General features: G+C 38.9%; 5 protein-coding genes and 1 long non-coding RNA gene across 9 annotated transcripts; 3 read left to right on the top strand and 3 right to left on the bottom strand.

Moving 5' to 3' along the window:
* Positions 1 to 326: 326 nt before the first annotated feature.
* Positions 327 to 1,798, bottom strand: LOC136780806 (uncharacterized). Its single transcript, XM_066739352.1, has 10 exons — positions 1,781 to 1,798; positions 1,501 to 1,567; positions 1,321 to 1,395; positions 1,161 to 1,238; positions 1,056 to 1,082; positions 917 to 979; positions 795 to 836; positions 669 to 713; positions 508 to 572; positions 327 to 446 (listed from the first exon to the last, which is right to left on the bottom strand). Exons 2-10 carry the CDS (start codon positions 1,556 to 1,558, stop codon positions 327 to 329), a joined length of 573 nt encoding a protein of 190 aa, XP_066595449.1. The 5' UTR covers positions 1,559 to 1,567; positions 1,781 to 1,798.
* A 6,935-nt stretch (positions 1,799 to 8,733) lies between these two features.
* Positions 8,734 to 9,450, top strand: mago (mago, exon junction complex subunit). The gene has a single exon (XM_066730876.1). It carries the CDS (start codon positions 8,891 to 8,893, stop codon positions 9,329 to 9,331), a length of 441 nt encoding a protein of 146 aa, XP_066586973.1. The 5' UTR covers positions 8,734 to 8,890; the 3' UTR covers positions 9,332 to 9,450.
* A 481-nt stretch (positions 9,451 to 9,931) lies between these two features.
* Positions 9,932 to 19,303, top strand: mRRF2 (mitochondrial ribosome recycling factor 2). 2 transcript variants are annotated; one of them, XM_066730840.1, is made up of 6 exons: positions 9,932 to 10,284; positions 10,381 to 10,574; positions 10,649 to 12,420; positions 13,872 to 14,018; positions 14,084 to 14,267; positions 18,785 to 19,303. In XM_066730840.1, the coding sequence occupies exons 2-5, from the start codon at positions 10,421 to 10,423 to the stop codon at positions 14,246 to 14,248; spliced, it is 2,238 nt and encodes a 745-aa protein (XP_066586937.1). In that variant the 5' UTR covers positions 9,932 to 10,284; positions 10,381 to 10,420; the 3' UTR covers positions 14,249 to 14,267; positions 18,785 to 19,303. The 2 variants fall into 2 exon arrangements, with proteins under 2 accessions (XP_066586937.1, XP_066586928.1); XM_066730831.1 differs by lacking the exon at positions 18,785 to 19,303 and having other exon boundaries at positions 10,358 to 10,574; positions 14,084 to 14,260.
* On the bottom strand, positions 12,464 to 13,715 carry LOC136775846 (uncharacterized). The gene is made up of 3 exons (XM_066730968.1): positions 13,593 to 13,715; positions 13,357 to 13,506; positions 12,464 to 13,288 (listed from the first exon to the last, which is right to left on the bottom strand). Exons 1-3 carry the CDS (start codon positions 13,713 to 13,715, stop codon positions 12,464 to 12,466), a joined length of 1,098 nt encoding a protein of 365 aa, XP_066587065.1.
* On the bottom strand, positions 14,303 to 24,945 carry kay (transcription factor kayak). Of its 3 annotated transcripts, none has more exons than XM_066730858.1 (3): positions 24,267 to 24,945; positions 16,090 to 16,557; positions 14,303 to 16,013 (listed from the first exon to the last, which is right to left on the bottom strand). In XM_066730858.1, the coding sequence occupies exons 1-3, from the start codon at positions 24,396 to 24,398 to the stop codon at positions 15,417 to 15,419; spliced, it is 1,197 nt and encodes a 398-aa protein (XP_066586955.1). In that variant the 5' UTR covers positions 24,399 to 24,945; the 3' UTR covers positions 14,303 to 15,416. The 3 variants fall into 3 exon arrangements, with proteins under 3 accessions (XP_066586955.1, XP_066586948.1, XP_066586962.1); XM_066730851.1 differs by lacking the exon at positions 24,267 to 24,945 and adding an exon at positions 21,298 to 21,757; XM_066730865.1 differs by lacking the exon at positions 24,267 to 24,945 and adding an exon at positions 17,522 to 17,902.
* Positions 22,181 to 23,308, top strand: LOC136775807 (uncharacterized). Its single transcript, XR_010822989.1, has 3 exons — positions 22,181 to 22,320; positions 22,380 to 22,630; positions 22,727 to 23,308. It is a non-coding gene; the product is annotated as an uncharacterized lncRNA (long non-coding RNA).
* Positions 24,946 to 25,742: the final 797 nt, after the last annotated feature.

The following is a 25,742-nucleotide window of genomic DNA, read 5'->3' as shown; positions in this document are numbered from 1 at the left end:
TTTATACGAAAATAATATTTAAAATAAATTTTTTAATAATAAATCTTTCATTTAATGTAAAGTGAAACTAATTTCTATTTATTATATTATTTTTAATTAAAAGAGGATAATGAGGACCCAGGTTTTGAGTAAATAAACATAATTTAATTTAAAAAACACTATATATTTATATTATGTACAAAAACCCTTTCCTTGTCCCTTTCCTTGTCCTTTTCCTTATCCCTTTCCTTGTCCCTTTCCTTATCCCTTTCCTTGTCCCTTTCCTTGTCCTTTTCCTTATCCTTTTCCTTATCCCTTTCCTTGTCCCTTTCCTTCTTCCTTTCTTCCTACTGCTTCCCTCTTCCCCGTCCTTTCCCACGTCCTTTCCCTCGTCCTTTCCCTCGTCCTCCTTCTCCTCCCTCCTTCTCCTGCTCCGGCTTCTTACACCATTTGGTGATTAAATAATTCTGAAAAACATAATCATTTTTATCAGTAAATATGACAATATATTTCACCGAAAAAACTTACTCTTTCATTTGCAGGCCCACTTCGCATTTTCTTCCGACCTGAGCCGCGCGATGTTTTTTCCTTCTCTAAATAAACAAAAAGAAACATTCACAATTAAGACACAAATGCTACATCACTGAAAAGAACAAACAGGTGATATGTTTTTAAATGTACAATCTTACCTGCAGCTCTCTTCCTCCCCCGGCCGGTTTTTTGTAATTTAGAATCTAAATAGAGAAAGAGAAATATGAAATATTAAGACACAAATACTCCGAAAACTTACACGCATTGCAAAAGTGTAATATTACCTGACTCCACTGAACCTTCATGGGAAGGAGATTTTTCAGAACCTAAAATAATCAAAATAAACTTCAATTAATACACAAAATTTTAATTTAATCTACATATAAATATGAATAATTTCACTTACCAATAACCTGCATCTCCTTCCCATGAAGGCTTTCCCACCTGGTTGGTGTAGACGATGTAGAGGCTGAAATACAGATAGATTTCATATAATATGTAATACATTATGATATTAAAATTACTATTTGAAAAATAAAACTTACGAATAGGCTCGTCATTCACATCGAAGTCTAAAACAAAACAAAGAAATGTGTCATAAGAAAAGCAACGAAAGTACAAAAAAATAATACAAATTGTATTACAATTACCTGACTTTCTTGCCCAAAACATTCTCCTCCTCTTTATAGGTGGTGGAGGAGGGATGATATCCGATCTCTCTGTCACCCCTACAAAGCACAAAAAGAACATTTATTACATTTTTAAAAAACAAAATGTACATAATATTTCATGTATATATTACAAACTTACGAATTTTGGACCACATCTGTACCATCGGATGGCTAGTTTTGGGGATGGAAGCAACTTCAGATGCCATTGATATGTCTGAAAAAGATACAATATTTATAATTATATTATGTTAAATAACGAAATACAAATAGAGTATCGTATCACCCCACACACATATCTACGTAAAAAAAGAAAACTTACCTAGCTCTCCATCCCCAAGTACCTGATCCGATGGTACAGGTGTCCTTTCACCCCCCATAAGTAAGGGCTGAATACAAGAATCTATACCCATACAGCACACTTGACTAAAAGTGGTCTTATAGACATCTTTTAGTCATACAATTGACTAAAAGACACCTAAAAGATGTCTTTAAGTCACTAGGTGCTCTATGGGTAAAAACAAAAATAAAGATTAAAATATAAGAAAAAAAAAATAAAAATTAAAATATAAGAAAAAAAAATGAAAAATATAGACAATTACCGTCAATGAGCGAGGTGACTCGGATATCATGAAAAACTAAAGAGAAATAAGGATAAATGAAATTAGTATATTGAAAATTGAACAAGTATTCACAATAGGAAAACTCAGTATATAAAAAATTATACTACTTACAGGTAATTTCCAGAGACTCCCCACTCTCAGAAACAGGCATGTCTATATCTATAAAATGAAAGAAAATAAAAACAATTTTACTTAACAATCATAATTCAAGAAGAATTTTAACCAAGTATATGTACTTACGCTCTGAAGAGTGGGGAGTATCAACAATGACCTCCATAGTCCCAGTTCCCTCCTGGATATTTTCAACTGTAACAATAACAAGAAATTAATAAAATAATAACATCTTCACCCATCAAAAAATATTCACTTACCAAAAGCTGTGAGGGACTCGCCTTCGGCCTGAATCACCGATACTGATACTAAAAACATACATTTTACTTTTTTAGCATCATGTAATATTAATAATTATATCTTTTTTCAGAATTTAACATACCGGATGATGGCCTCGGCGACTCCACCTCAGCAGCATCTCCTCCTTCGACATTTGGGCCGACATATCTGCTCCAAAACTCAGAGCTACGATATTCCGCCAGTTGAGCAAACGTGAATGAGGAAATACATTCCTCAATGGCGGAATTCTATAAAATAAAGAAAAAAACAATTATTGTTATACACATCAATCTACTATAAAAGAAACAGAACTAACAACTTACCGTAGCTAAGAGCCACGGCAGCAAGCATGCCGGCAGGTCTTTCGCTGCGACAGTTCCCTTCAAAATGTCTTTAATAAGACATTGCTGTAACAAAAAAAACATATAATTTAAAACACTCACAATTATTGATAAAAATACAAATCAATTATAAATATCTGTATTATCTTACAACATAAGCGAAGAAGGACTGCCTGCAGCGATAGACCTTCCCGATGCTGTCCCATTCTCTCCCTGTTGCTCTAAAACGGTTAAATAACCGCGCGGCCACCACGCGATTACGCATAGGAGAGCTCATGGGACCCTACAGGAAAAGAAAGAACAATTTAAATTTTAATAATCTAATTACTCATTACGCCCAATATGACAAGCATAAAGAATCGTATTAAATAAATACTTACAACACCGGAAACCAAATGCTTTTGCGACTCGAGCGCTGCCGCAAACGCAATGTGGAACAGGTCGGTGTTCGGTCTTTTACAGGGTAAAACCCTACGTTTCACCGACCTGTCCAAACCACTATCACGGACAGGCTCGAATCGCTCAAGGAGGAGTCCCAGGAGGGCTAAAATATGGAGGCGTTCCTCCCTCGATGCCGCCACCACTACGACTCCCTGGCTGGATTGTGATTCCATATTCATATTCTAAAAACAAAAGAACATTGTAAAATTATATTAAAAGTATAAAGAATATGTATTAAAAACATAAAAGAATTATTTTTACAAATAAACAATAATGTATAGACATTTAAATAAGCAAGTCGATAAGTCGGTAAGTCGATACCGATAGACAGATAAGACAGTAAGTCAGTGGGTGGGTAGGAAAATGACCTAAAGATAAAATGTCCTAACGATAAAATGACCTAAAAACGCTAACTTCACATTGGTCAAAAGCCGGTATTACAGATTATTGATTAAACCATCTAAACGTCTAAAATTGAAGAGCTGGCAACGTTACAGTGCATTTGGTTGTGTTTGTGAATATCCATGAGTTCTCTTAAAATCAGAAATTTGAACTTTTAGCGGCTAACCTTAGTTACTCTGTACCCTGTTACAATCATCATAAATTTTATCTATTCATGCTAATAAAGTAGCAGATAAATGGAAGACAAGCAGGTTAGCAGATATCATTACCTCTGCATTGATGGAAAGCAATTTTCCTCAATTGATAGAAAAATTACAGAACATGAATGAGAATGAGTGATTTGCAGCTGATTTGATAGCCTTACTTTATAATTGTAGTAAGCTTAATATTCAGGATAAAAGTCGAATTAAAGTTAGCAAATAACCTTACAAATCCCTTCTAGTAGTGTATGGCACTACGTTAATGAGCCATCACTCATTATAGCAGTGTGGTGCTACTTACCTGATGCATTGTGAAAAGCAAGGCAAAGCATGATTAGAAATATTTTTGCAATCACTGCCAATGGAATATAAATCTACAATATCTAAAATAATAGGATTGTCAAGGATACTTAACATGAATCATGCTGGTGAGTAATATAATTTACATTTTGATGCTGACAATTAATACATATCTAAAAAATTGTATTACAGTTACTACAACATGCAAGATCTAAGTAATTAAGTGCGTTAAACAAGGATGAATGGGAAATGGTCTTACTTGGGCATAGAAAGTGCAAGATAATGGATTTATTAATTATATCACTGATTAATTCATGAAGCATTATGTTGATAATGGCAAGTTGGACTGTCATGATTTATATATACACGAGAATTTAGCATCCTGTATGCTGGCTATTGCGAGACACAATTTTAGGTTGGTGAATATTATACTTAGCTATAGTACCAAAAATAACGCAAATGGAATATGTTTTGTATTGATTTATAAAGCTTATTTAATTCCAGGTAAATATTATGAATATCACCAAAAGTATGAAAATGGAGAGTTCAAGGATGCAGCGACTTTTTGGTCAATCCTTTGGTTTCTAATTTAACACCTAAAATATTAAGATATTTAAAACGTGTTGTTAAACAATTTGTATATCTAATATACCTTACAGCACACTTGACTAAACGTTGTCTTATAGACATCTTTTAGTCATCCAATTGACTAAAAGACACCAAAAAGAGGTCTTTAAGCCACTAGGTGCTCTATGGGTTACTACACATTATTATAATTAATAAAAGCGTAGATAGTTAAATTTAATGTTCATTTTAGAACTTAATTACAGTACAATTTACTATTGTTTGAATAACACAAAACCTCCTATGCTCCATTGTCAGAGAAAAACCTTGTATGTTACATTATTTCTATGAATCCTTTTCCACTTACAACAGTCCTTATGAGGTCAATTTTGGAGCGGAAAGCGCTTCCCACTCGCTTTTGAAATTCCCGGGTAGAACCTAGCTTTCTTTACCGCTAAGAGCAACGATATCCTATGGTAAAGGTCCATACCTACGGAAAGATCCTAACAATCGAAAAGAAAAATCAATTGTAAAACATATTATCATATAATATTTTTTTTCAGCACCGGGAGGAGAGACTTACAACACCGAATCGCCGAGCTCCTCTCTGTACAACCATATCCGAGATGCTAATATCCTGCAGGTCGAAACACGATCGTTTGGCCTTAGGCCGCTTCTGAAACAACCTGTTGTATATAGCATCTCTCGTAAGGATGTACTCCTGCAGCTGGAGTCCCAGGAAGGCCACTTTGCGCTATACATCGAGGTTCGAGCCATGTGATTCACCGGCGGCACCACCCATCGGCGAGATGGTGGTGAAAGCGGCGGCGTGGGATGATGCCTTCGGTGAAGGTGGTGCGCCATCGCCGACAGAGCTTCCATCATTTATATCCATCTAAGGGGAAAATAAATTTTTTTAATTTATTAAAGAAGGAGAGAGAGAGACCAAGAGAATATATTTTTATACCGAATCTTTATTTGTTAAAGTATTATATATATATACACGTCTGCATATAATACTTTAACAAATAAAGATTCTGCTGAAATGAATCATGATTTTCTTACCATCAGAAAGTGTTGTTTCTTCGGTTACCAATCTACACCGCTCAAATTTCTCACTCAGGGCTTTACCAACTGGACCAAACGTGATTTTAATCAATTTATAAAAGCAAACGAAAGGTATGTTAGGGATGATATCGAGAACATCACCAAAGAGGTCGAGGGTAAAACGTTTGAAATAGTTATGGAGTATCCCGTGGTATTCTGGGAACGCTGTCAAGAGCTTCAGGACATTGTTATATAGGGTAATGGCTCAGATACAGCGCGGCAAAGCCAAAATTCAGCTACGAGCCGGCATAGAGAAAGCCCTAGACGCCAAAATGACTAGATGCAGGGCTCCTTTTCATCAGCTCAAGATAGCCTATGGTACTAACAAGGGCAAAAAGTACACCGAAGAAGAACACAGATTCCTCGTATGCATGCTTTACAAATTGAGCTTCGACAAAGAGAACGCTTACGAAGAGCTCAGAGCAACCATAAGGTCCACTCCCTACTTCCGATTCGATTGTTGCGTTAATTCCACAACAGCCTTGGAGCTCCAGCACAGATGCAACACCTTCATCACTCTTATAGAACTAGAGAATCAGTAAATTGAAGAAGAGGGAGAGAGGCAAGAAAGGAGGAAAAAGGACGGTAGCATCGGTACCAAACCTGCATATAAAAGAAAAACTGAGAATCTACCCGCACTTCAAAAAAAGCCAAAGAAAAAGAAGAAATAATATTGTGTGCTCTACTTTTATAACGTAAACTCATACGTTTGGAAGCTTAATGGAAATCCATAAACGAGCACACATTTTGTTCAATGAATTTTCTTGTTCTATATATGTATAAATCTTACACACGAATTTCGAAATTGGTGCGTCAGCTTTTCTAGTATCGAAGAGATGAGTTGGGGAGAGGGTGAAGGAATTTTTGCCATTTTCCCGTTTCAATCTTATATATTTTAATTTGTAGAATATAAACAACAAAAAAATTAAAATAGAAAGGAGAGAACCAATTCATAAGATAGTTACTGGTAAAATAAAAATTGTCGGCTACCAGTCTGTTTACTACAGAGTTTACACAACTGGATAGGTATGTAAGTAACTTATTTGGCTAATATGAGCTTAATTCAATTATGCCAGTGTAAGCTGATTTATTGCAGTTCGCTGAATGAACAAATGCATTCCTAAAAAGTCGGTTAAATCTCGATTAAGTTACTCATCTATGTGTGCATGAAGTTGAAATTATCTAAATCGAATTGAACCGAGTCATGCGTGATTAAAATTTTGATAAAAGGAGCATTATTATTTTCATTTATAAAACATTATAGGACGCATTGCATCTCTTCTGCAATTAATGACACGTAGTGCATACATTTTTCCGTCATTTTTAATCAATCCGTTTACCCGAATGCCTATACATTTTCGCGTGCTTTTAATTAAATTCACGTTACACTCATTACTTCAATTCAAGTATTTCGTACGTCTTCGGTCTTACGCTTTGATTTTCGTGGTTCTTATTTAATTATCTAAGTCTTTATTTACATTGACTATGGCAATTGTCTCCCACCAATAATTACAAATTAAATAAAAAATATTATATTTACCAATTAGAAAACCGTATTTGATAATCATTATTTTTTCTCCGCTTTACAGTGATTGAAATTTTAATAATATAGCTTCAATTATCCGCGCTCTCCTTGGGTGGTCTGCAGCTTCGTGAATGAACCGCCAACTCCAAAATGTTTACCACTCGGACAATGGATTAAATGGCTTGTATTTAAGAATATTGTTTACATTTAGTTTTTAACTTTTGCTTTAGCCTATACTGGATATGATTGACTAAAGTAAAATAAGCTATTTTATTTTGCTCCCGAGATTAGAAAGAAAGAGAACCGCTATTAAGATTAAAATATCTCGATCGTCAATTTTTTGGAGCAAAATCGAGACAGCCATGTTCTATATTCAAAATATCATCGATATTGCTCTCGAGATTAAAGAGAGAGTCGCCATTGGTTAATGCAACTCGATCGACAATATTTCGGGTGTAGAATCGCTGCAGGTGATATTGCATTTGCAGATTTGCCATGAGATATACAAAATTGTAGATGTTCGGGCCCCCAGGCCCCCGCTCTAACCCCCAAGCTCATATAGGGATCGTGCATACTAACAAGATGATACTGAGATAAGAATGTGTATTGATGTGTATGTATGCATACGATCAGCATAAACTATCAGTGAATTTTCGCAGTTTCGAGCTACCAATTAATTTATATATATAGGTACAATTACACACGTTGACACGCCGCTATCATTGTATTTGCTGCACGCTCCCACACAATAAGTTAGAAGGTCAGAGTGGGAGTATGGCCGGTATTCATAGTCGTTGCTTATATTTTAAGTCTGACTTAAAGTATCGATTGTCCTTTTTCATCTAACAGTAATAGAAAAAGAATAACCTATGCTTAAGTCGGTTTTAATGTATAAATAACTACTATGAATACCGGCCTATGAGTACCTGTGTGATTCAACAAAATACACATCTATATGCAAATTAAAAACTAAGTACCTACGGTATACGAATGGATTAAATGAGAACGTTATCTGATGTTTTATAAAGCTCTTGATATAAACTATAATAGCATGAAAGGAAAAAATAAAGCTCCATTTAAATCTCCCGGTACACTAAGTTAGTTAATGAGACCCTTTCTGCTACAGACAGGAGAATAGTGTAAATGAGGAAAAAGAGAGAGAGAGAGAGAGAGATTATGTGTGTGTGTGTGCCATGTGTATGCAGTAAAGTGTCGACGCTGGAATGGGGGAACACCGAACACGGTAGGGTGATCCGCGAGAGGGGCGGGAGGCTAGCTTCCTTCCTGAAAATTTTTGGTTTTCGTCCACCTCGAAAACGCGAGAAAATGGTAGGGTTCTATTTCTCAACCGATCTCAATGTTTTTGGGATTGTTGGAATCGTTATGTCTGGCACTTTGTCGTAAAATAGACAGATTTTTCGATTTGTTTAGCGTTTAAATATTATTAATCCAAATTTTTAAACAATTTGATGTTTTGTTTCATTTTTTGGAAAATACGTCTGTTTTATTACAAGGTGCAAGTTCTAACGATTCCAACAAGCCCATAAATATTGAAATTGGGCGAAAAATAATGCTGGACAATTTTCCCTCATTTTTCGTTCCGTAATGTTGGCTACAGAGGGCTAGAGGGATCCTGTAAAATCCTGTTGCATGACGCTGACGCCCAGTTTACCTCACTTTACCACAGTAGTTTGATTGAGTAGTTTACCAGTAACGCTGACATAACCTATCCATTAAAGGTACGCAAAAACTTTTAACTTTTAGAATATCGTAAAATCCAAAGGCTAAGGAAAATTACGTTTAACACAATTCAAGAATAATGTCGACGGATTTTTATATACGATATTATGTGGGCCACAAAGGCAAATTTGGCCACGAGTTTCTCGAATTTGAATTCAGACCCGATGGTAAACTGCGCTACGCTAATAACTCTAATTACAAGAATGACACAATGATTAGAAAAGAAGCTTATGTTCATCAATGTGTTATGGAAGAGTTAAAAAGAATTATACAGGATTCAGAAATTATGCAGGAAGATGATTCTCTGTGGCCACAGCCAGACAGAGTTGGTCGCCAAGAATTGGAAATTGTCATTGGGGATGAACATATTTCCTTTACTACATCCAAAACCGGGTCTTTGCTGGATGTTAATCAATCTCGTGACCCAGAAGGCTTAAGATGCTTTTATTATCTTGTCCAGGACCTGAAATGTCTGGTGTTTTCTCTAATCGGACTGCACTTTAAAATTAAGCCTATATAAACTTTTTGTATTAAACACTTGACACTTGCGTGACTCAACAAATAAGTCTGTTGTAACTTCTCAGTTCACATATTTGTATAAGAAATAGAAATATATTTCACATTACCATGGTATCATAATCTTTGGACTATTTATTACCAATAATACCAATTTTTTGATTTGAAGAACAGAATGATCATTGCTATTATATGCTAATATATATACTGCGACAGATTACTTCCATCCTATAAGATTGAGAAAACATTCTTGGATACTTAAATTGTTATGGCTGAGAAATCATTACTTTTCATTTTAGATTAAAATGGCATCAGGAGAAAAGAGTTTGGATGGCAAAGGTCAAGTACCAAAGGGCCGTGTAGTTACCGATTCAGTACATGCAAGATTTAGGACACCTTCCGTTTACTGTCTGATCTGTGATATTGAGTTTGATGGATCACCAGGATCCATAGAAAATCATTTTACTAGCTCTCATCCTTCTACGGCTAGCTGTCTTTACTGCAAAGGAAAAGTTTTTTCATACAGTAAACTATCTGACTGCAGCGAAGGAAGGGAATCCAGGGTAGAAGATATTATATTCCATAAGTGCCGAAATGCAGTATAAAAATGAATCTATTTAAAAATATATATATAATTATTTATAAATTATATAATATATAATTCAACTGTGACATATTATTATTAATAATTTATGTCAGCATCCATAGATGCAATTCAAGTATTGGTTGGATATAAAGTGCTCTCTCTTTTGTACCATTAATTTGTCTCTTCTGAATGATCCTGACCCTGGACACCCTGAGTAATAGCTGTGCTGAGCTGTGCTGAGCTGTGCTATGCATAAGTTAAGGATTGCCTCGATAGATGGCGACATTTTGTACTTTTTGGTCTTCTGCTTCACATTTAAGGTTATAAGGGTTGATTCCACAATAAATTTTAACAAAATATTCTTAATCTGGGTAATGAACAATTTTTAATTACAGAATACGTATCTTCTGCAGTTTACATTATTTAAGATTAATTTGTTGTTAGTTGTCACTATTTTTACATTGTAGGAACGCAAATAAAACTTCTTAATTATTCACTGGTTTAAAAATGTTATTAAAACGAAGAATAATTAATAGTTCGTGGTGTCAGCTAAGAACGCGATTTGTTCATGAAAGTCAGAAGGATTCAATTCGATCAACTCAAAAAAAGAATGATGTTTCTAAAGTACGGAATATTGGAATTTTGGCTCATATTGATGCTGGTATGTCTTACTCGATGCCATGCTTTTATTCTATTTTAGTAATTATATTTTCTAAGTTTGGTTATTGCTTAAAGGTAAAACCACAACTACAGAAAGAATGTTATTTTATTCTGGCCTGATCTCAGACATGGGAGAAGTACATCATGGAAATACCGTAACTGATTATATGGATCAAGAGCGAGAGCGTGGCATAACAATAACTTCTGCTGCTGTAACATTTAATTGGAAGAATCATAGATTTAATTTAATAGACACTCCTGGTCATATCGATTTTACCATGGAAGTTGAGCAAACTCTTAGAGTATTGGATGGTTCCATAGTGATATTGGATGGCTCTGCTGGTGTTGAAGCTCAAACATTAACCGTCTGTAATCAAGCAGATAAGTATAATATACCAAGAATCTTTTACGTCAATAAAATGGATAGGCCTGATGCTGACTTTGAAATGAGCGTAGGATCGATCGAGACTAAACTAGGCACAGACCCACTGCCCTTACAAATTCCAATAAAACAGAATGGTAACCTTATCGGTATCCTTGATCTTGTTTTCCTAGAAATAATACAGTTTGATAGCAAAAGTCAAGGAGCAAATATAATTCGATCAAAGCTAGATGAGAATAAAAGTAGCAAGTTGTGGGAAAAAGCCTTAAAGAAACGCTGTGCTTTAGTAGACAAGCTGTCTTCCATAGATGATACCTTAGCCGAGATAATAATACAGGAGGAATCATTGGAAAATATAGGATCCAACATATTAATAGATTCTTTGCAAAGAGTAACGATTGATAGAAAAGCTGCACCTGTTCTATTAGGAAGTTCATATAAAAATATTGGAATTCAGCCATTGATGGACAGCGTAATCTTTTACTTGCCTTCTCCGGATAAAAGTCATTATGAGAGTCAGTATCGTTGCTTTAAAGGCGATGTAGCCGCAAGAGTGTTCAAAGTCATTCACGACAAGCAGAGAGGACAGATTACATTTTTCCGACTTTATAACGGTAATTTGAAGAAGGGGGACAAAGTTTACAATGCGAAGAAGGAGAAAACTGAGATAATAAATCGCTTGTATGCGGCTTATGCGGATGATTACGAGGAAATCAATGAGGTCCACCATGGAAATATCGGAGCAGCTGCTGGACTTATTTCAGCAAGTACTGGAGATTTGCTGACTAACAGCTCTTCAGCAATCAACCGAGCTAAGAAAATCCTGGAACAAGAGAAGAAATTGGACCTGGATGACCCGGGGAGCATATTTAATATTGGAGCGAGAGTGCCAGATGCTGTATTTTTCTGTTCCATCGAGCCTCCTTCTCTGTCATATCAAACAGCTTTGGATACAGCCTTGGAGCAGCTCTCGAAGGAAGATCCTAGCTTAAGAGTGAGGTATGACGAGGAAACTGGACAGATCGTTCTTTCAGGTATGGGCGAGCTACATCTGGAGATCATTAGAGAGAGGATAAGAAAGGATTATAAGATAAACGCTGATCTGGGACCACTACAAATAGCTTACAAGGAAACGATACAGAGCTCGAGTAAAGATACTCATATCGCTGAGCACAAAATAGGAGAAAGTAATCACAAAGTTACTGTAACAATAAGTGTAATACCAAATTATGAGAAGCAAGAGTTATTAACATTTGATAACAGCGCGGACAGCGCTTCTAACATTTCTGCCATACAACCAAAAATAATGCAAGCAGTTAGAAATGGTATAAAAACTGGTCTCCTACATGGTCCCTTGCTCGGTTGTCCGCTTATCAATGTAGGAGTTAAGCTGCATTGGCTGGAAGTTTTACGAGGCACTTCTCTAACTATGGTTACAGCTGCAGTGACTCAATCCATCAGGAAGGTAATTATCAGACTGTCCTTATGACTCCTTCCACCTCGTCGAATCAATTGGATCGCTTTGAAGCATTCCTTTTATACGCTTCTTTCAAATCAAAAATAGTTTTTGGGGAAGAAATACGCTGCTGCTTCATCGCATATGCAACTTTATTCGGCTTTGCTTTATCGTTTAGATTGAGGTAACGATAGACCCAATTCTCTTCAGCAATTTTTAAAGGTTTCTTTTCAATTAACTGCTTGCAGGTTCTTAATGCTCCATTGGAAAGTATATCCATTGACATTGGTTCGTTGTAATTCTTGGATTTTTCATTGTTTAACGGTACAGCGTACGACTTGATTCTGGCCTGCCTCAAGAACTCTGTGATCTCTCCCACCCTAGTTGGATATTTATTGAAAAAATTTTCTATTACCTTGTGGCATCTCGTTTGGACATCACGATAGAACTTATCATGAAACATTTGTAAATGTTTCTCCGATGTGCTTTGTGCACTACTTCTTTTTTCTTTCTCATTTTCGATGCAAGACTCGTTGGTTTGTGCTTCAACGTTGACCTTGGAAATGCCCCATTTGGTCATGTACAGGTCTAGAAAGTTTCGGTACAACTTTGGACAAATTTCTTGCTCCCCGTATCGCCTGTCAATAAAATATATTCTTCGTAATCGACAATTGGCGCAAATCTGTAGACGTTCGGTCTTTTCATATTTTGACTTGAAGATCGTGTCAGTCAAATTGTGCAAATCCAATTCCAATCTGTTCCAACCAGGCTCTAGCTGGACTTTAATATGGGAAAATGTCGAATTTCGGGCATATTTATCTTCGGAATTCGAGAAGTGAAATTGAAAATAATGACGTAATTGATTTGAATCTAGAATCTAAAATGTCAATTAATTTATAAATTGTTGGATATTTAATATTTTTCATCTATTGATTTAATGTTTACCTGTAATTTTATTCGACACTCTAGATTTAAATTCTTGATGATAAGTATCAAGAAGGGCAAACTAATGCTTAATTGTTGTTGCGAATCAGATGGACAGGCTATGTAAGTGTTTGCAACACTGGATCCTTCCACATCTTGTATTTCCACTACCTGTGAAGATTCACTCGATTCTTATATTCAATCTAGCATTAAATAACTCACGGTACAATGTTATAATACTGTAAAGCTGGTGGTACATTTTCAAGTAAATCGTTGTCGACGACCTTAGAAATATGGCCTGTTGGTGAACGTTTCTTACTCCAATATTCCAATGGCTTTTCGCTAATACTATAAAGAATTGACTGATATCCACCAAACATTAATGACTACTGATTTAATGCATTTTTTTTTAAGGAAAATTTTTTTAATTGGGTTTTAATTTATTACTCCTAAATTTGGCATCGATTCCCTGTCAAATAATCTTTTTGTTCTTTTGTTCTTTGTTTATTCCTATATTCAGTATCATTGAATTACAGTTGCTGCAAAAGTCAAATCCTGTATTGCTGGAGCCTATTATGAACTTGGAGATAATTACAAGCGAGGAACACTCTTCTGCTATTATTGGAGATTTGAGTAAACGCAGAGGGGAAATAAAGAATATTGATATACGCGGTAGAAATAAGGTAATCTCTTTATTCCACAATGATGCATTTAAATGGAACTAATGAGGTGCATGTATTCGATGTAGGTAATAGAGTCAAAGGCACCCCTTGCTGAATTATTAGGCTATTCGACGGCTATGAGAAAATTGACATCCGGAACAGCGAGCTTTACGTTGGAATTTAGTCATTATAAGATAATGGATCCTTACGCTGAGAAGCAGGCTGTAAGGAATGTTACTGGCTTCTCGTGATTAATAAAATATTACCAAGGTAAAACCACAGTCATTAGAAATAAAACTGCCAACTTTTTCTCAGTCACTTCATGCCCTTTATTGGATCAACTTTGTTAAAATATATTGCAACAATATCAATGGTGCACTATATTTCTTTATTCTCTTTACGCAATCGTCAATTAATATCGTCACTGTTATCCATAAGTTTGAAGATTGTGATTTTCATATCATACAGTAATGAAATACATAAAAAATGAATTACACTAGAAATTTTTCGCAAGTACCATCAAACCATGGATAACAGGTACGTGTATAAATATATTAATATTGCTTATATTCATGCAAATTGTCATATAGTGTAAAATATATATATATATATATATATATATTTATGCATATATAATATATATATGTATGTATGTATGGAGGGATTAAACGCTATATCCATATAAAAATTTAGCGTCGCTTAATGGGTAAAATTTTACATTGAGATAGTATATGTAAAAAATAATCTTTTTTTTTTAATTTTTTAAAACACTTTCATCGCATTATCATCGACTAAGTGATGCTGATCACGTTTGAAAGGCGCAACAGTTTCTTATTGTACGTAAATTTTTGAGCTGATTTAACTCTTCAAAGGCATACAGTTCATAATTGATTTTACAGCGTATGGTACAAAAATGTATCCGTAAACTTTCCATAAAAGCTTTTACTGATTAATTTTTTAAATAGATTTTTGTATATATATAGTATACATATATATATTTATATATATTCCCGGCCCGATGAAAGAAACATTCTTTGGTGAAAAATTTCAGAAAATATGATTTCCATATAAATCTATAGGAAAAGCATTTAAGAGCCAAAGATGCTACTTTGTTGGAAAAGTTCGAACTTGCAAGTTTGACGACCTAAAATTCATACGAGAAGGGAAGAAACATTAGAGTATCCTTGAAAAACCTATCTATCTTTCGGCTTGCTTATAATTTAGTTTCGCTATCATTCGTCAGTTCATTCATTCGAAAATTGCTCGATTCTCTCTTTCTCTCTCAGTCACTCTCCGTTCGAAGATGAAGCATACAGAGCTTCAGTCGAGATCCCCGGTGTCCTGATTAGAACCATACTCATCGGCGGCATCAACAGTTAGCGTTGCGCAGGTGATGATGCTAGCAGCGCTGTCTTGGCGTCACAAGCTCACTAATTTAGGGGGATTAGCATCAGGGGAGCTTAGATCTACAGCCGAGAGATTGTTTCTTTGCTGAGTAGAGCAGGATGGTATCAGCGGCGTTGAGACGGGCGTCAATCCAGTTCCGCCTTCCATCAGCGAATCAAAGTTGAAGGGAATCCCGCTAGAGGGCGTCGTGATCGGCACTCCAGCAACTTCCGACGCGGTTTTCATGAAGGTAGGCGTTTCGATGGTTTTAAAAGTGAGCGAATCTGGCCTTTCCTTCGGTTCGGCAAAGATCGACAGAGAGTTAGGCCTATTGTTATTGTCAAAACCGACTGGTAGTGAATTTGGTCGATTCGCTCGGACAGTAGCGGCGTTCATGGATTCTCTCTTTCCACCTTCGTTAAATTCGTGATGGTGTTGTTGGTGGTGCTGCTGCTCCTCTCCCGTGATATCAGGCTTTATCACGGGTTTCACATCTGGCGGGGAAGCAGATCGGATTCTACAAACTGCTCTGTGAGCTTCTAAAATAAATTCCAGCTCGTCCTTGGCTTGCTGCAACTGATGGATCTCATCCTGCAGACTCTGTTTCTTTTGTTCCAATCCCTCGGTTTCCTGAAGAATACAATATAGTTAAATTGGAGAACTCAGGATAAATCTCTCATAATAAATCATATATATATATACTCACTTCTAAGAGAGCGTTAGTATGGTCCATTCTGCGTTTGCGACATCTGGCTGCTGCCATTTTATTCCTCTCGCGACGTACTTGTCGTCGTTCTTCTTCCTCCGGCGTCATGCCGATGGTTCTGGTGGGTCTTCTGCCTCCCATATTGCGTCTTGTGCTCGGCTGCTGTGAAACTTGTTGCTGCTGTGCTTGGGACGGTGGTGGTGATTGTTGCTGTTGCTGTGGCTGCTGATGTTGTTGCTGATGGAGATGATGATGCTGATTATTGTCCAGAAGGTGATTCTGCGTCTGAGCTGGTGTTGGTTGAGAAGGCTCCACCAGCGGTGGTACAAAGCCGGCTTCGCGACTGTGCGAAGCGGATTCGCTGGTCAGCTCAAGAAAAGTTTGTTCGATGCTGCGCAGCGTGGTCGGTGTCAAAGTCGGTGTCGTTCTCGTTGGCACGCCACTGTGCAATCCGTCCAATGAAACCAGCTGTAAGTACAAAGGAAAAATAAATACATAATTCATTTTTTAAAAATAAAATTAAAAAAAAAGTTGATATAATCCAAAATTTGGACAAAGAAATTAAATTAAAAAATATAGCTTTGATATATAGAAAATCAAGAAAACAAATTGAATATCATTGATACGCCACTGTGCAGTTCGTTCAATGAAATTAGCCACAAGTACAAAAGAAACAGAAAAAAATTATTTAGTAGAAAAAAGTGGTGTGATCCAAAGGTCAAACACGGAGTTCAACGTGAAAAATATTGCATTAATAATGGAATAACGCGAGAAAGTGAATAAAGTCGAAAATCGATTATCGATCGATTGTACAGCCTAGGACCAATTGGAAGTATTGGAACTAGAGCGAAGATGCGTGCGAAACGCATATAGGGGGGGGGGGGGGGGGGTGCCCGCGTCGCGGTGCGCGGCGGCAATGGCGACTTTGCACTTGTCGAGGTGTGGTTTGCTGGTTTGCGCGTTTCTAAAAATAAATCCGATTGCCGTTTGCTGTTTGCCGTTCTAATCGCTAGCGCTTTGCGTTTGCCTCGCTCGCTCGTGCTGCAGGCAGACAAAGAGCGCGATATCGGCCAGTAGTAAAAGATTGCGAGAGTGGCCGAAAGAAAAGCGATAAGAAAAAGAAGCGGATTGGTGGGGAGAAAATCGAGGCTGATAGCGTTAAAATGGTACCGAGGAGGAGCGATTGTTCGTTCCCGATACTAGGATTAAAAGATTGTTGCAGAGAGTATTTCGAGGCGACAGCAGCACAGCTGCAGTTTCTCCTGCGACTCACTTGCACGATATTGCACAATCGTTGCCATCCCCCCCCCCCCCCGCCATCTTCTTTCTCACGTATCTCTGCCCAATCCTAACCTTAATCCATAAAAGGCTTTCCCTCGATTTTAGGCAATTTCCATTTGACTCGTCTGGATCGGTAAAATTGTTTTAATACCTGCTGATAAAGCAGCTCTTGCGCCAATATATTGGCAATTTCAATCGGATCCATGGCTGTGACGGCTGCCATAACTCGAGCTATCGATATCGTTTCGATATACCAGTCGTAATGGTAAATAAAACTATATAGTATATGCGAGAGTATATTCGTGGGTCGTTCGTTTCGTCGGCAGATTTTTATCTGGACGTCGGATTATCGGAGCTCTTATCCTTTTTCATCAAGTTTCCTTGTCACTCCGTTGCCGCTCTTTTCTTTCGTCCCGAAATTAAGAGCACACATACGCGCAGCACGCACACTGAACAATTGTAAAACTCGGCTCTCCGACCGACGTCTCTCTCTCTCTCCCTCCTTTTCGTACACTGACGCTGCGGCCCAACGACGTCGGCGACGGAGCCAGAGTCGACGCCGACGCCGACGCCAACAGCAATTTTAAGCGCAGGGACGATCGTAGACCACGACAACCACCATTAAATCCCACTCTAAAATTAACATTGAAATTTCGGTGATGCGAGTTTAATGGCGGGAGGGAGGGGGTTCGCGAGAGGTAGCGGCGTGCTGCGAGCCCGCGCGAGAACCTAACCTCGAAAGACCGTTGACCCATTATTCTTTCGAAAAGAGCCAAAGGCGAAAGAGTCAAGTCTATCGTCGCTAAAAACGATCAAACTTTTATCAGGCTGAACGTTTCCAGGATGTGGCTCAGTCATATTCGTACAATCTCGCCAACGTGTGTCCTTTCGAGTCATCTGTGTACGCATACCGCGTATATACGTGCCAGAAAAACCGTCGAGTTAACTGTACCCAAGAGAATGCATGCAGTTTAATAACTTCTCGGTGACACGAGTTTGTGTATCTGACCACCCGCGAGAAATATGAGATTGATATTAAAAGCGGCTTATCTTGCGCGACGACACGCAAAACATATGTCACCGTCGAGATGGTAGTGTGTGTGAGAGAGAAGAGAGAGAGAAGCGGGAATTGCAACAAACAATAGAAATATTTCAGCACAGCGCCGGCTATCGGAAAAATGTCAAACAGCAAACACGTGGCGACAACGGCGACAGATGGCGGTTTCAAAAACTAGGAGCGCGAAGGAAAATAAATACGAGGCTCGATTCACGGGAAAAGCTGGTATGCTATTGAAATACCTCCGGGAACTTAAACGCATTGGAATGCATTTGCATGTATCGATGATCGTTGGCGATCCATAAACGTGACTCATAACAACAAACCTACATAAAGTATACATGTTTTCTGTTTCAGATAAGAGAACGATACAACGCGACCATTCCTACGAAAAGTCTATTATGGAGAACCATACGAAATGTCAGGCCAAGATCAGTAGTGCGCTCAACCCAACGACCGGTGGGCGGCTCAAGGACGTTTTCCCAGTAAACAAATTGGCGTGACGCGCCACGACACGAAACGAGATACTACCATACCGTACCACAGCACACCATCGATAACGTAGAGGCGGATAAAGGTTTTCCAAAGTATCGGTTTTACAGCGATAAGTGAAACCAAAGTGAAATAAACAAAAGAGTCCACTCGCCACAACGAAGAATACAGACTCACAGATAACAAAGGAAACGCGCATTTCCTTTACAAAGAACTGATCTCTCTTGGCATAAAACCTCGTCATTCCCTTTTATCGTAACTCACAGCGAGCTATCGAATAATAAAAGATAACTCAACAGTTGAGAGGTTAGGGCACAAAAATCGCCAAAGTAAATACGGCGTAGTTGAGAGAGAATAAAAAAATAAAATATTGCTATTGTTCATCGACTCACCAGTGTTCTCTGACAATCCGCAATATCTTTTTAGCCAGCCCAAAGAAGGGGAAGGGGGGAAAGAAAAAAGAAAAAACAAACGAAAGAAGGGAAAGAAGCGAAGAACGTATATTATCGTCCAAGTAACCGAGTGGAGGATTACAATGAGGACGACATATCCGTGAACCGCGACTGTTCTAGTGGCACTGACAGACAGTGTTAGCTTGGTACTGGTACGGCGCTGTTCCCCGTTCCCTGCCGCTGTCATCGTGCTATCAGCACATGGTCGCGCTTCGAGCAAGTCCGGACACGCTCGGGCGCGCTCGCCTCCTTTCTCGAGAAGACACCGTCTCGGAAAGTGAGAACAGCGGTGGGGGGAGGGGAACAGCGGCGCGCGGAGCGTGGAGCGAGGAAAGCGGCAAGGTTGCGACTTGCGTTTGCGATTGCGTTGCGAGAGAACCAACTTCATCCAGCCGACCGACTGGAGTTGTTTAGAGCAACAAAAAACAGAATCCGAAGAAACTGATTAATCGGTCAATAGTTTTGGAAAACTTGTTGTAGAAGAGAAAAAAACACAACATAACCTATGAAAATAAATACGAAAACAAAAACAGTATCGTTTCTTGGACCTACCTAACGTACCGAGAAATCGAAAATCGAGCACGTGACGTTGCGTCATTGACAGTAATTCAGATTCTAGGAAATAATTTTCACTGGATCTCTTGATTGAACCCGGTTCGGCCAAAGGCGAGCTCGAGCCTGTGTGTGTCCGTCAAAGGGGGAAAATAGTCGGATGGAGGGCCCAGAGCGGTCCATGAATTCCAAACTACTGACGCAATCGTCAAGGCATTTCCGACTGGTTGCACACTTCGACAGCCTCTTCTCACTACAGAGAACGCGCGCGCGCGTGAGCGAGAGGAGGGAGGGGAATGCCCGCATAATCACCTATATTTACAATGCCATATCTATAAAGTTTATCTTCCGAGAAACCCTTTGAAACGTTAAATACACCCATTTCCGATAATGCCTTACTTGCGACACACCGGAGCGTTTTATTTACTTTGCGCGTTATTTGAACGACAGACTTTGCACATTTTTGAACGAAATGCCCTACGTGAAATCTATATCCAGGAGAATACTTATAATCTCAACGCGTAATCCCTGACAAGTTTCAGGGAGATTCGAAGTATTCGCGAGGGGAAAGTGTTAAAAGCATTGACGTCATTCCTAACGTAAGATATCTTTCCGTGGAATCGACCTCCTTTCGAGGTCAACTACACCGGATCACCAATTTCGTATTCAAGCAAAAAAGGAGACGCACGGAGAGAGTGCGACAAGCTGCTGGAACATGGCATCAATAATTTACATGTTTGTAAGAAAGTTGACTAGTAGTGTATAAACCGTTTCTTGTTTGTTTCTTCCTTTGTTTCTTGTGTGTGACACGTGCGTGTGGATTTTCATTCATAAATCGCGCTGGTAAATGGCACACGCGATGACTCAGTACGCAGAGGTTCGATTTGCAGCCTAGCCCAGCCGAGACAAGACAAAGTATATAGGCAAGGGCTTTGCTATACGTCGTGCAAGTACTTTCTCGCGAGACGATCTTCTTCAAGGCAGGATGACACCTCTTGTCCCCTGACCCGTTCATTATGCCAACGTTAAACTTAACCCTCTAATTGATGGGTTAACGAGAGCTAACTCCTAACTTCCTGTCAGATTTAGCCATTTTCCTTCAGTTTCAAGTATCTATACAACGCCTCACCTCAAAGAACCACCTGGAACGCGATAGAAGAGAAACAAGAAACCGTGCCATCAATCGTACATATTATTTCTCAGTCCCGTATATGTAAATGCAGAACACCTACCCAGTGTTATCGACTTAACCTTGAACCGTGACACCTTCTTCGAGCGTCGTGCAATCGATATTTTGTTTGTGCCGATTCAGCATTGTTGCTTTCCGGTTTACGCGATCGTTTTAATCGTTAAAGTTAAGTGAGCGACAATTACCATCGATTTTTCTTCTTTCGTTGGAGTCCAAGGATCGGAGATGCCCATGCCGTTCGAGTACAGGTAAAACATCGTATAGCTATGATCGTCGACAATGTTATCGTAGAAGCCGGCAGTAGGCACTCTTTGCGTCATTTGTGCGCTAATTTTCCTGCGCCTAGTCTCGTTCCTTTTTAATCTGATGCACAATACTATATGCTGTACTTTATTATATTCAGAGGTATAATCCTTTCTCCGTGTAGTACGTGGCACTTGAACTTCGGTTATTAACGAGAATAACAGCACGAAATACACACAGCACTAATAATTGTAAGGTTGAACGTGTTATTGAGCAAAAACAAGTTTTCGCGGTTTTTTCGGTCCAGTGTGGCACTGTCGAGTATTATTGGAGTGTGTTCCTGACTAGCTAATTGTAGGCGCGTATTACAGTACTACCCAATGCCGTACCCAACCCAACTGAAGTCGCCAACGTGACTGTGAAACTATATAGAACAGACCGAGACTGTCGCTCGCTCGTTCGGACGGACCTCCCCCCACCAATGAAAAGCTGCCTCGACCTGACGTCATCGCCATCTTGATTGCTGATTCGCGCGATAGCGGCCGACCAATCAGAAGCCTTATGACTCTCCCGCGTCCACCGCAGTTTCTCCTTCGCTTCTTTCATAGAATCGACAAACGCATGCGTGTATATGTACAGAATCTCTCCTCTTCCAGGTATTACACCTTATCTACTATGCACACCATTAATTATATGTATTATAAAGCATCAGTATTATCAATTTAACCCATTCATTTCGTAGCTTCCCTCCCTTTTTTTCTCTCTTTCTCTCTCTCACTCTTACTGACCTTGCTCCTTTTGCTTTCTTTATAGGTTAACTTCCATTTTTCCTTGGGGAATCCCCTTTGACGCATTCGAACAATCGCTCTTTTCGTGCCAAGCTTTCTATGTTTTGTTGCTGTTCTTTTTTCTCCTCCGTGAAAAGTGCCGGCCGCGGAGAAATAACAAACTACTTTTCCAACTAGGTAAACAGAAGCAGAAAAGCTTGGATACCTGAGATTGATTTACGATTTTGTTTTGCAAGTTGATGCACTGCTGCACAGGACTAATGACTCATATACAGTTAAAGTACTGTCCATGGATATATGAAAAACTTGTTTTGACGAATATTCGTTTTAATACTTGCTTCTACGAGAGCGGCACGTTGTTTGGGGCGCAGGTATGTAACTGAGTCGACAAGGGTTTATGACTTAGCTAATTAGGTCTAAAGATATAGCGAGCATGTGTTTGTGTGAGCCTAGTGAAATGAAGCATAATGGACACGAACGATCAAAGGTGAGTTTAAATCTTACAGTAATTGCCCTGAATGTACAAAACGGTCAGATATATAACGTATAACCTTCCTCAGCACGGATCAACTTTTAATTGCAGTGGAAGAAAGGCTGCGGGAAACAAGTACGAGCCCATTGAGTTAAGTTGGCTAATTGCGAATAGCTCTTAAATGGTCAAATGTCTCCTAATGAATAATTAGTCGGGTAGAATGGCATTATTTGAGAGATCGCCAACGACAAATGACAAACGGCATATTGGGGTGAGAAAGGAGGGAGAGGGGGGGGGGGCAAGGGACTCGGCACCAAACAGAGAAGGAGGACATTTCAAAAATTCTTAATAGCCGTTGCCTTTGTCTACGCTAAAAAGGAGAGGAATCTTAACGAGTTCGTCCGAATGAAAATTCGACGAATATTTTTAGTATCACGATTTTGGCCATCGCTTTGCTGAAAGAACAGGCGTGTATAGAATGACAATCGTCCTCTTTTCGAATATAGAAATACAAAATCACTAATAAGCTTTCTCTCGGTTCCTACAATTCTTTATTATTCTTTTTCCATCTTTTTCAATGAGATATTATGTATAATGAGGTAGTCCGACGAATGAATCACGTTTCTTGCTTTTTCCTTTCTTTCATTTTCTTTCTTCTCCGTTCCTTTGTATCGTGCACGATAATAAAATGCATCTTTCACTATCGTACACCGCTCTAACACACTGAAACGCAATAGGGATAGACAGGGTGTGAGGTTTACATTAAGCAGTAGGGGGAGAAGAACAATGAGATAAGAATTTCGTGACTTTGAAAATAAAATTAGAAGCTATGTGCATATAGCGAGCGAGCATTACCTTCAAAAGGACGAACAATTGACAAAAGAACGTCATTCACTTACAAGTATGGAATAGCCAGTGGATCAAGTCGCAGAGCCATTATTGGTAAAAGACTGATTATCATGAGTCGGCAACAGCTGCTGCTGTCGCTTATCCGGATATATCTGCGCTAGCATGTAACTGATAATAATAATGCTACGTAGTACCTTGTCCGGTTTGTATTAGTGTACGGTAGAGGCGATCATGTGCAACTATACGTGCTACTTTTCAAATGGCTCTGTTGTGACCGGAAAGCCATACACGAGCTCAATGTGGAACAGCTGTTGGGGTAGTAGCAGAAGCCAATTCCGAATTAAACCGAGCTTAGATCAATACATACCACTTTACTACTCAACCGATGCATACTATACCAACATCAACATTCAAAGCTATAGCAAAATTTCCGGTGACACGTAGATCACTTTTCTATTATTTTTACTAATATCGTTCTGGTAATTTACAGTCAATCGCTGGGACAAGAGCCATGAAACCAGTAAATTAAGAAACACACGGTAGACGCTCATAAGTGTGAATTACGTAATGCTTCTTGAATAGAAAGAAACGCAATCGGTAAGTACATCACGAGAATCGCTCCAATAATTCAGTAAAGCGAGTGTTTAGCTTGCGATTGTTGATGCATAATGTATAATACGTAATGAGTTTTTCAACATTGGAATGATGCTGCTGACCGTTATTGGCAAAGCAAAATATAGCAAAAAGCGTGTTTACTTTTGATGTATGCATTTACTACTTCTCGGAATTTCAATATACTTACGTTGTTTGGAACCGTCGCTGTACTCGTGATACTGGAGAGAAAATCATGGCTGACGCGCGAGCTTTGCGAGGTTCCACTGTCACTGGATATACTTGAACTGTCGTACAAAACATCAGATACGTCCAGCTTCATTCTTTTAGGATGCTGCGAGAGCCTTAGAGATAGCGTTTTCCTTTTCCTTCGTGACCAGAAAAAGTGGTAGGACGATTCTAACCTCTTCCGAAGATTTGCTCGTTCCCCACGACGGCGCTATTGCTCCCAATAGGTTATTGGCACTCTCGCAAAATCCTTTTTAAGTTCGAACGATCTTGACCACAAGGAGAGATGCGGAAGAATCGCACGAGTGACAGAGAAGGAAAGGCGGATGGTCAAATGTTGAGGTGAATTGAGATTGGTCGAGGCGAAATGTGTTGTATGGCTAGAAACTGCGCGCTGCTATGATGAGTCATACGCGCCGCGTCGTGGGGAATACCTCTCCGTGTTTGCCCGAGAGTCTGAACCAAATGGAACAGTGCAGAGTTGGAACCGTTGGTTCGTTTACAGCATTCAGTTCGGTTCGAAGCACAAAAAACTGAAAAGGAGAGAAAGAGACGGAGAGACGTGATGTTCCAAGTCTCCGAAGAATAGAGAAAAAAACACTTTGCCACGCTCTAACAACACACTCTAACTCTGCGCCTCTGCTCTCTGCAGTCTGCCTACTTCAGCGTCGGCTTTCATCGGTTAGCATCGGCAATCATCGGCTGACGTCGACTCTTCCAAGCAATGTGATAGTCTCTCCCCACATGACGTCACCGGCTATTTTTGCTCGCAATCAGCCTATCGCAAAACAGAGCCGCACATCATGGCCTATTGGTTGTACGAAAACTTGTAACGAGACAAAAACTTTTCAAAGAAAATACATTAATCGAAGCGATCAGTTTTTCAGTTCAGGTCTCTTTGTTTTGCTCCTCGTCAACAAACAGGGTTTCCAACGATTTCTTGGAGAAGCGAAAATTTCGAACGAAACCCGCGCCACACGCTTCCAATAATTATGGATGAGTCATAGCGTAGATACCGCGTGGGCCACAACGAATAGGGTGTGCGGAACATACCGAGACGAAAGCATGACTCATCTAACTAATATTTATACTAATATTATATATTTATGCCATATTATGTACGATATATTCCTGTTACCCGTTAGTCGGTTAGCTGAAATCGCAGATTTGAAGATGAGATAATAAATTCAACAGATGTTGTTGTCAAGCTGTAAGGACTATTATATTACTTGTTATGGCTGCGAATCCTAAGGGGATGACATTCACCTGCTTAGAGCTCTAGATCCATGACGAAATCAGTATAGACAGACGCTCGTCGTCCTTGAGTTAACTTATGTTGCAGCCAAGGTTCCAGAAATTAGCAGCCATATCGGCATGCTACTCGATTGGGAAAACGATGCCGCGGAATGTCATTGCCATTTCAAGAGGCATCGATGGT

The sequence above is a fragment of the Prorops nasuta genome, unplaced genomic scaffold (assembly GCF_024137725.1).
Source record: "Prorops nasuta isolate Cenicafe-Biocafe unplaced genomic scaffold, Cenicafe_Pnas_1.2 PNAS00002, whole genome shotgun sequence".
In the NCBI taxonomy this organism is placed as follows: domain Eukaryota; kingdom Metazoa; phylum Arthropoda; class Insecta; order Hymenoptera; family Bethylidae; genus Prorops; species Prorops nasuta.
The sequence above is the reverse complement of the archived record's forward strand: the minus strand, read 5'-3'. Positions and strand labels throughout refer to the sequence as shown.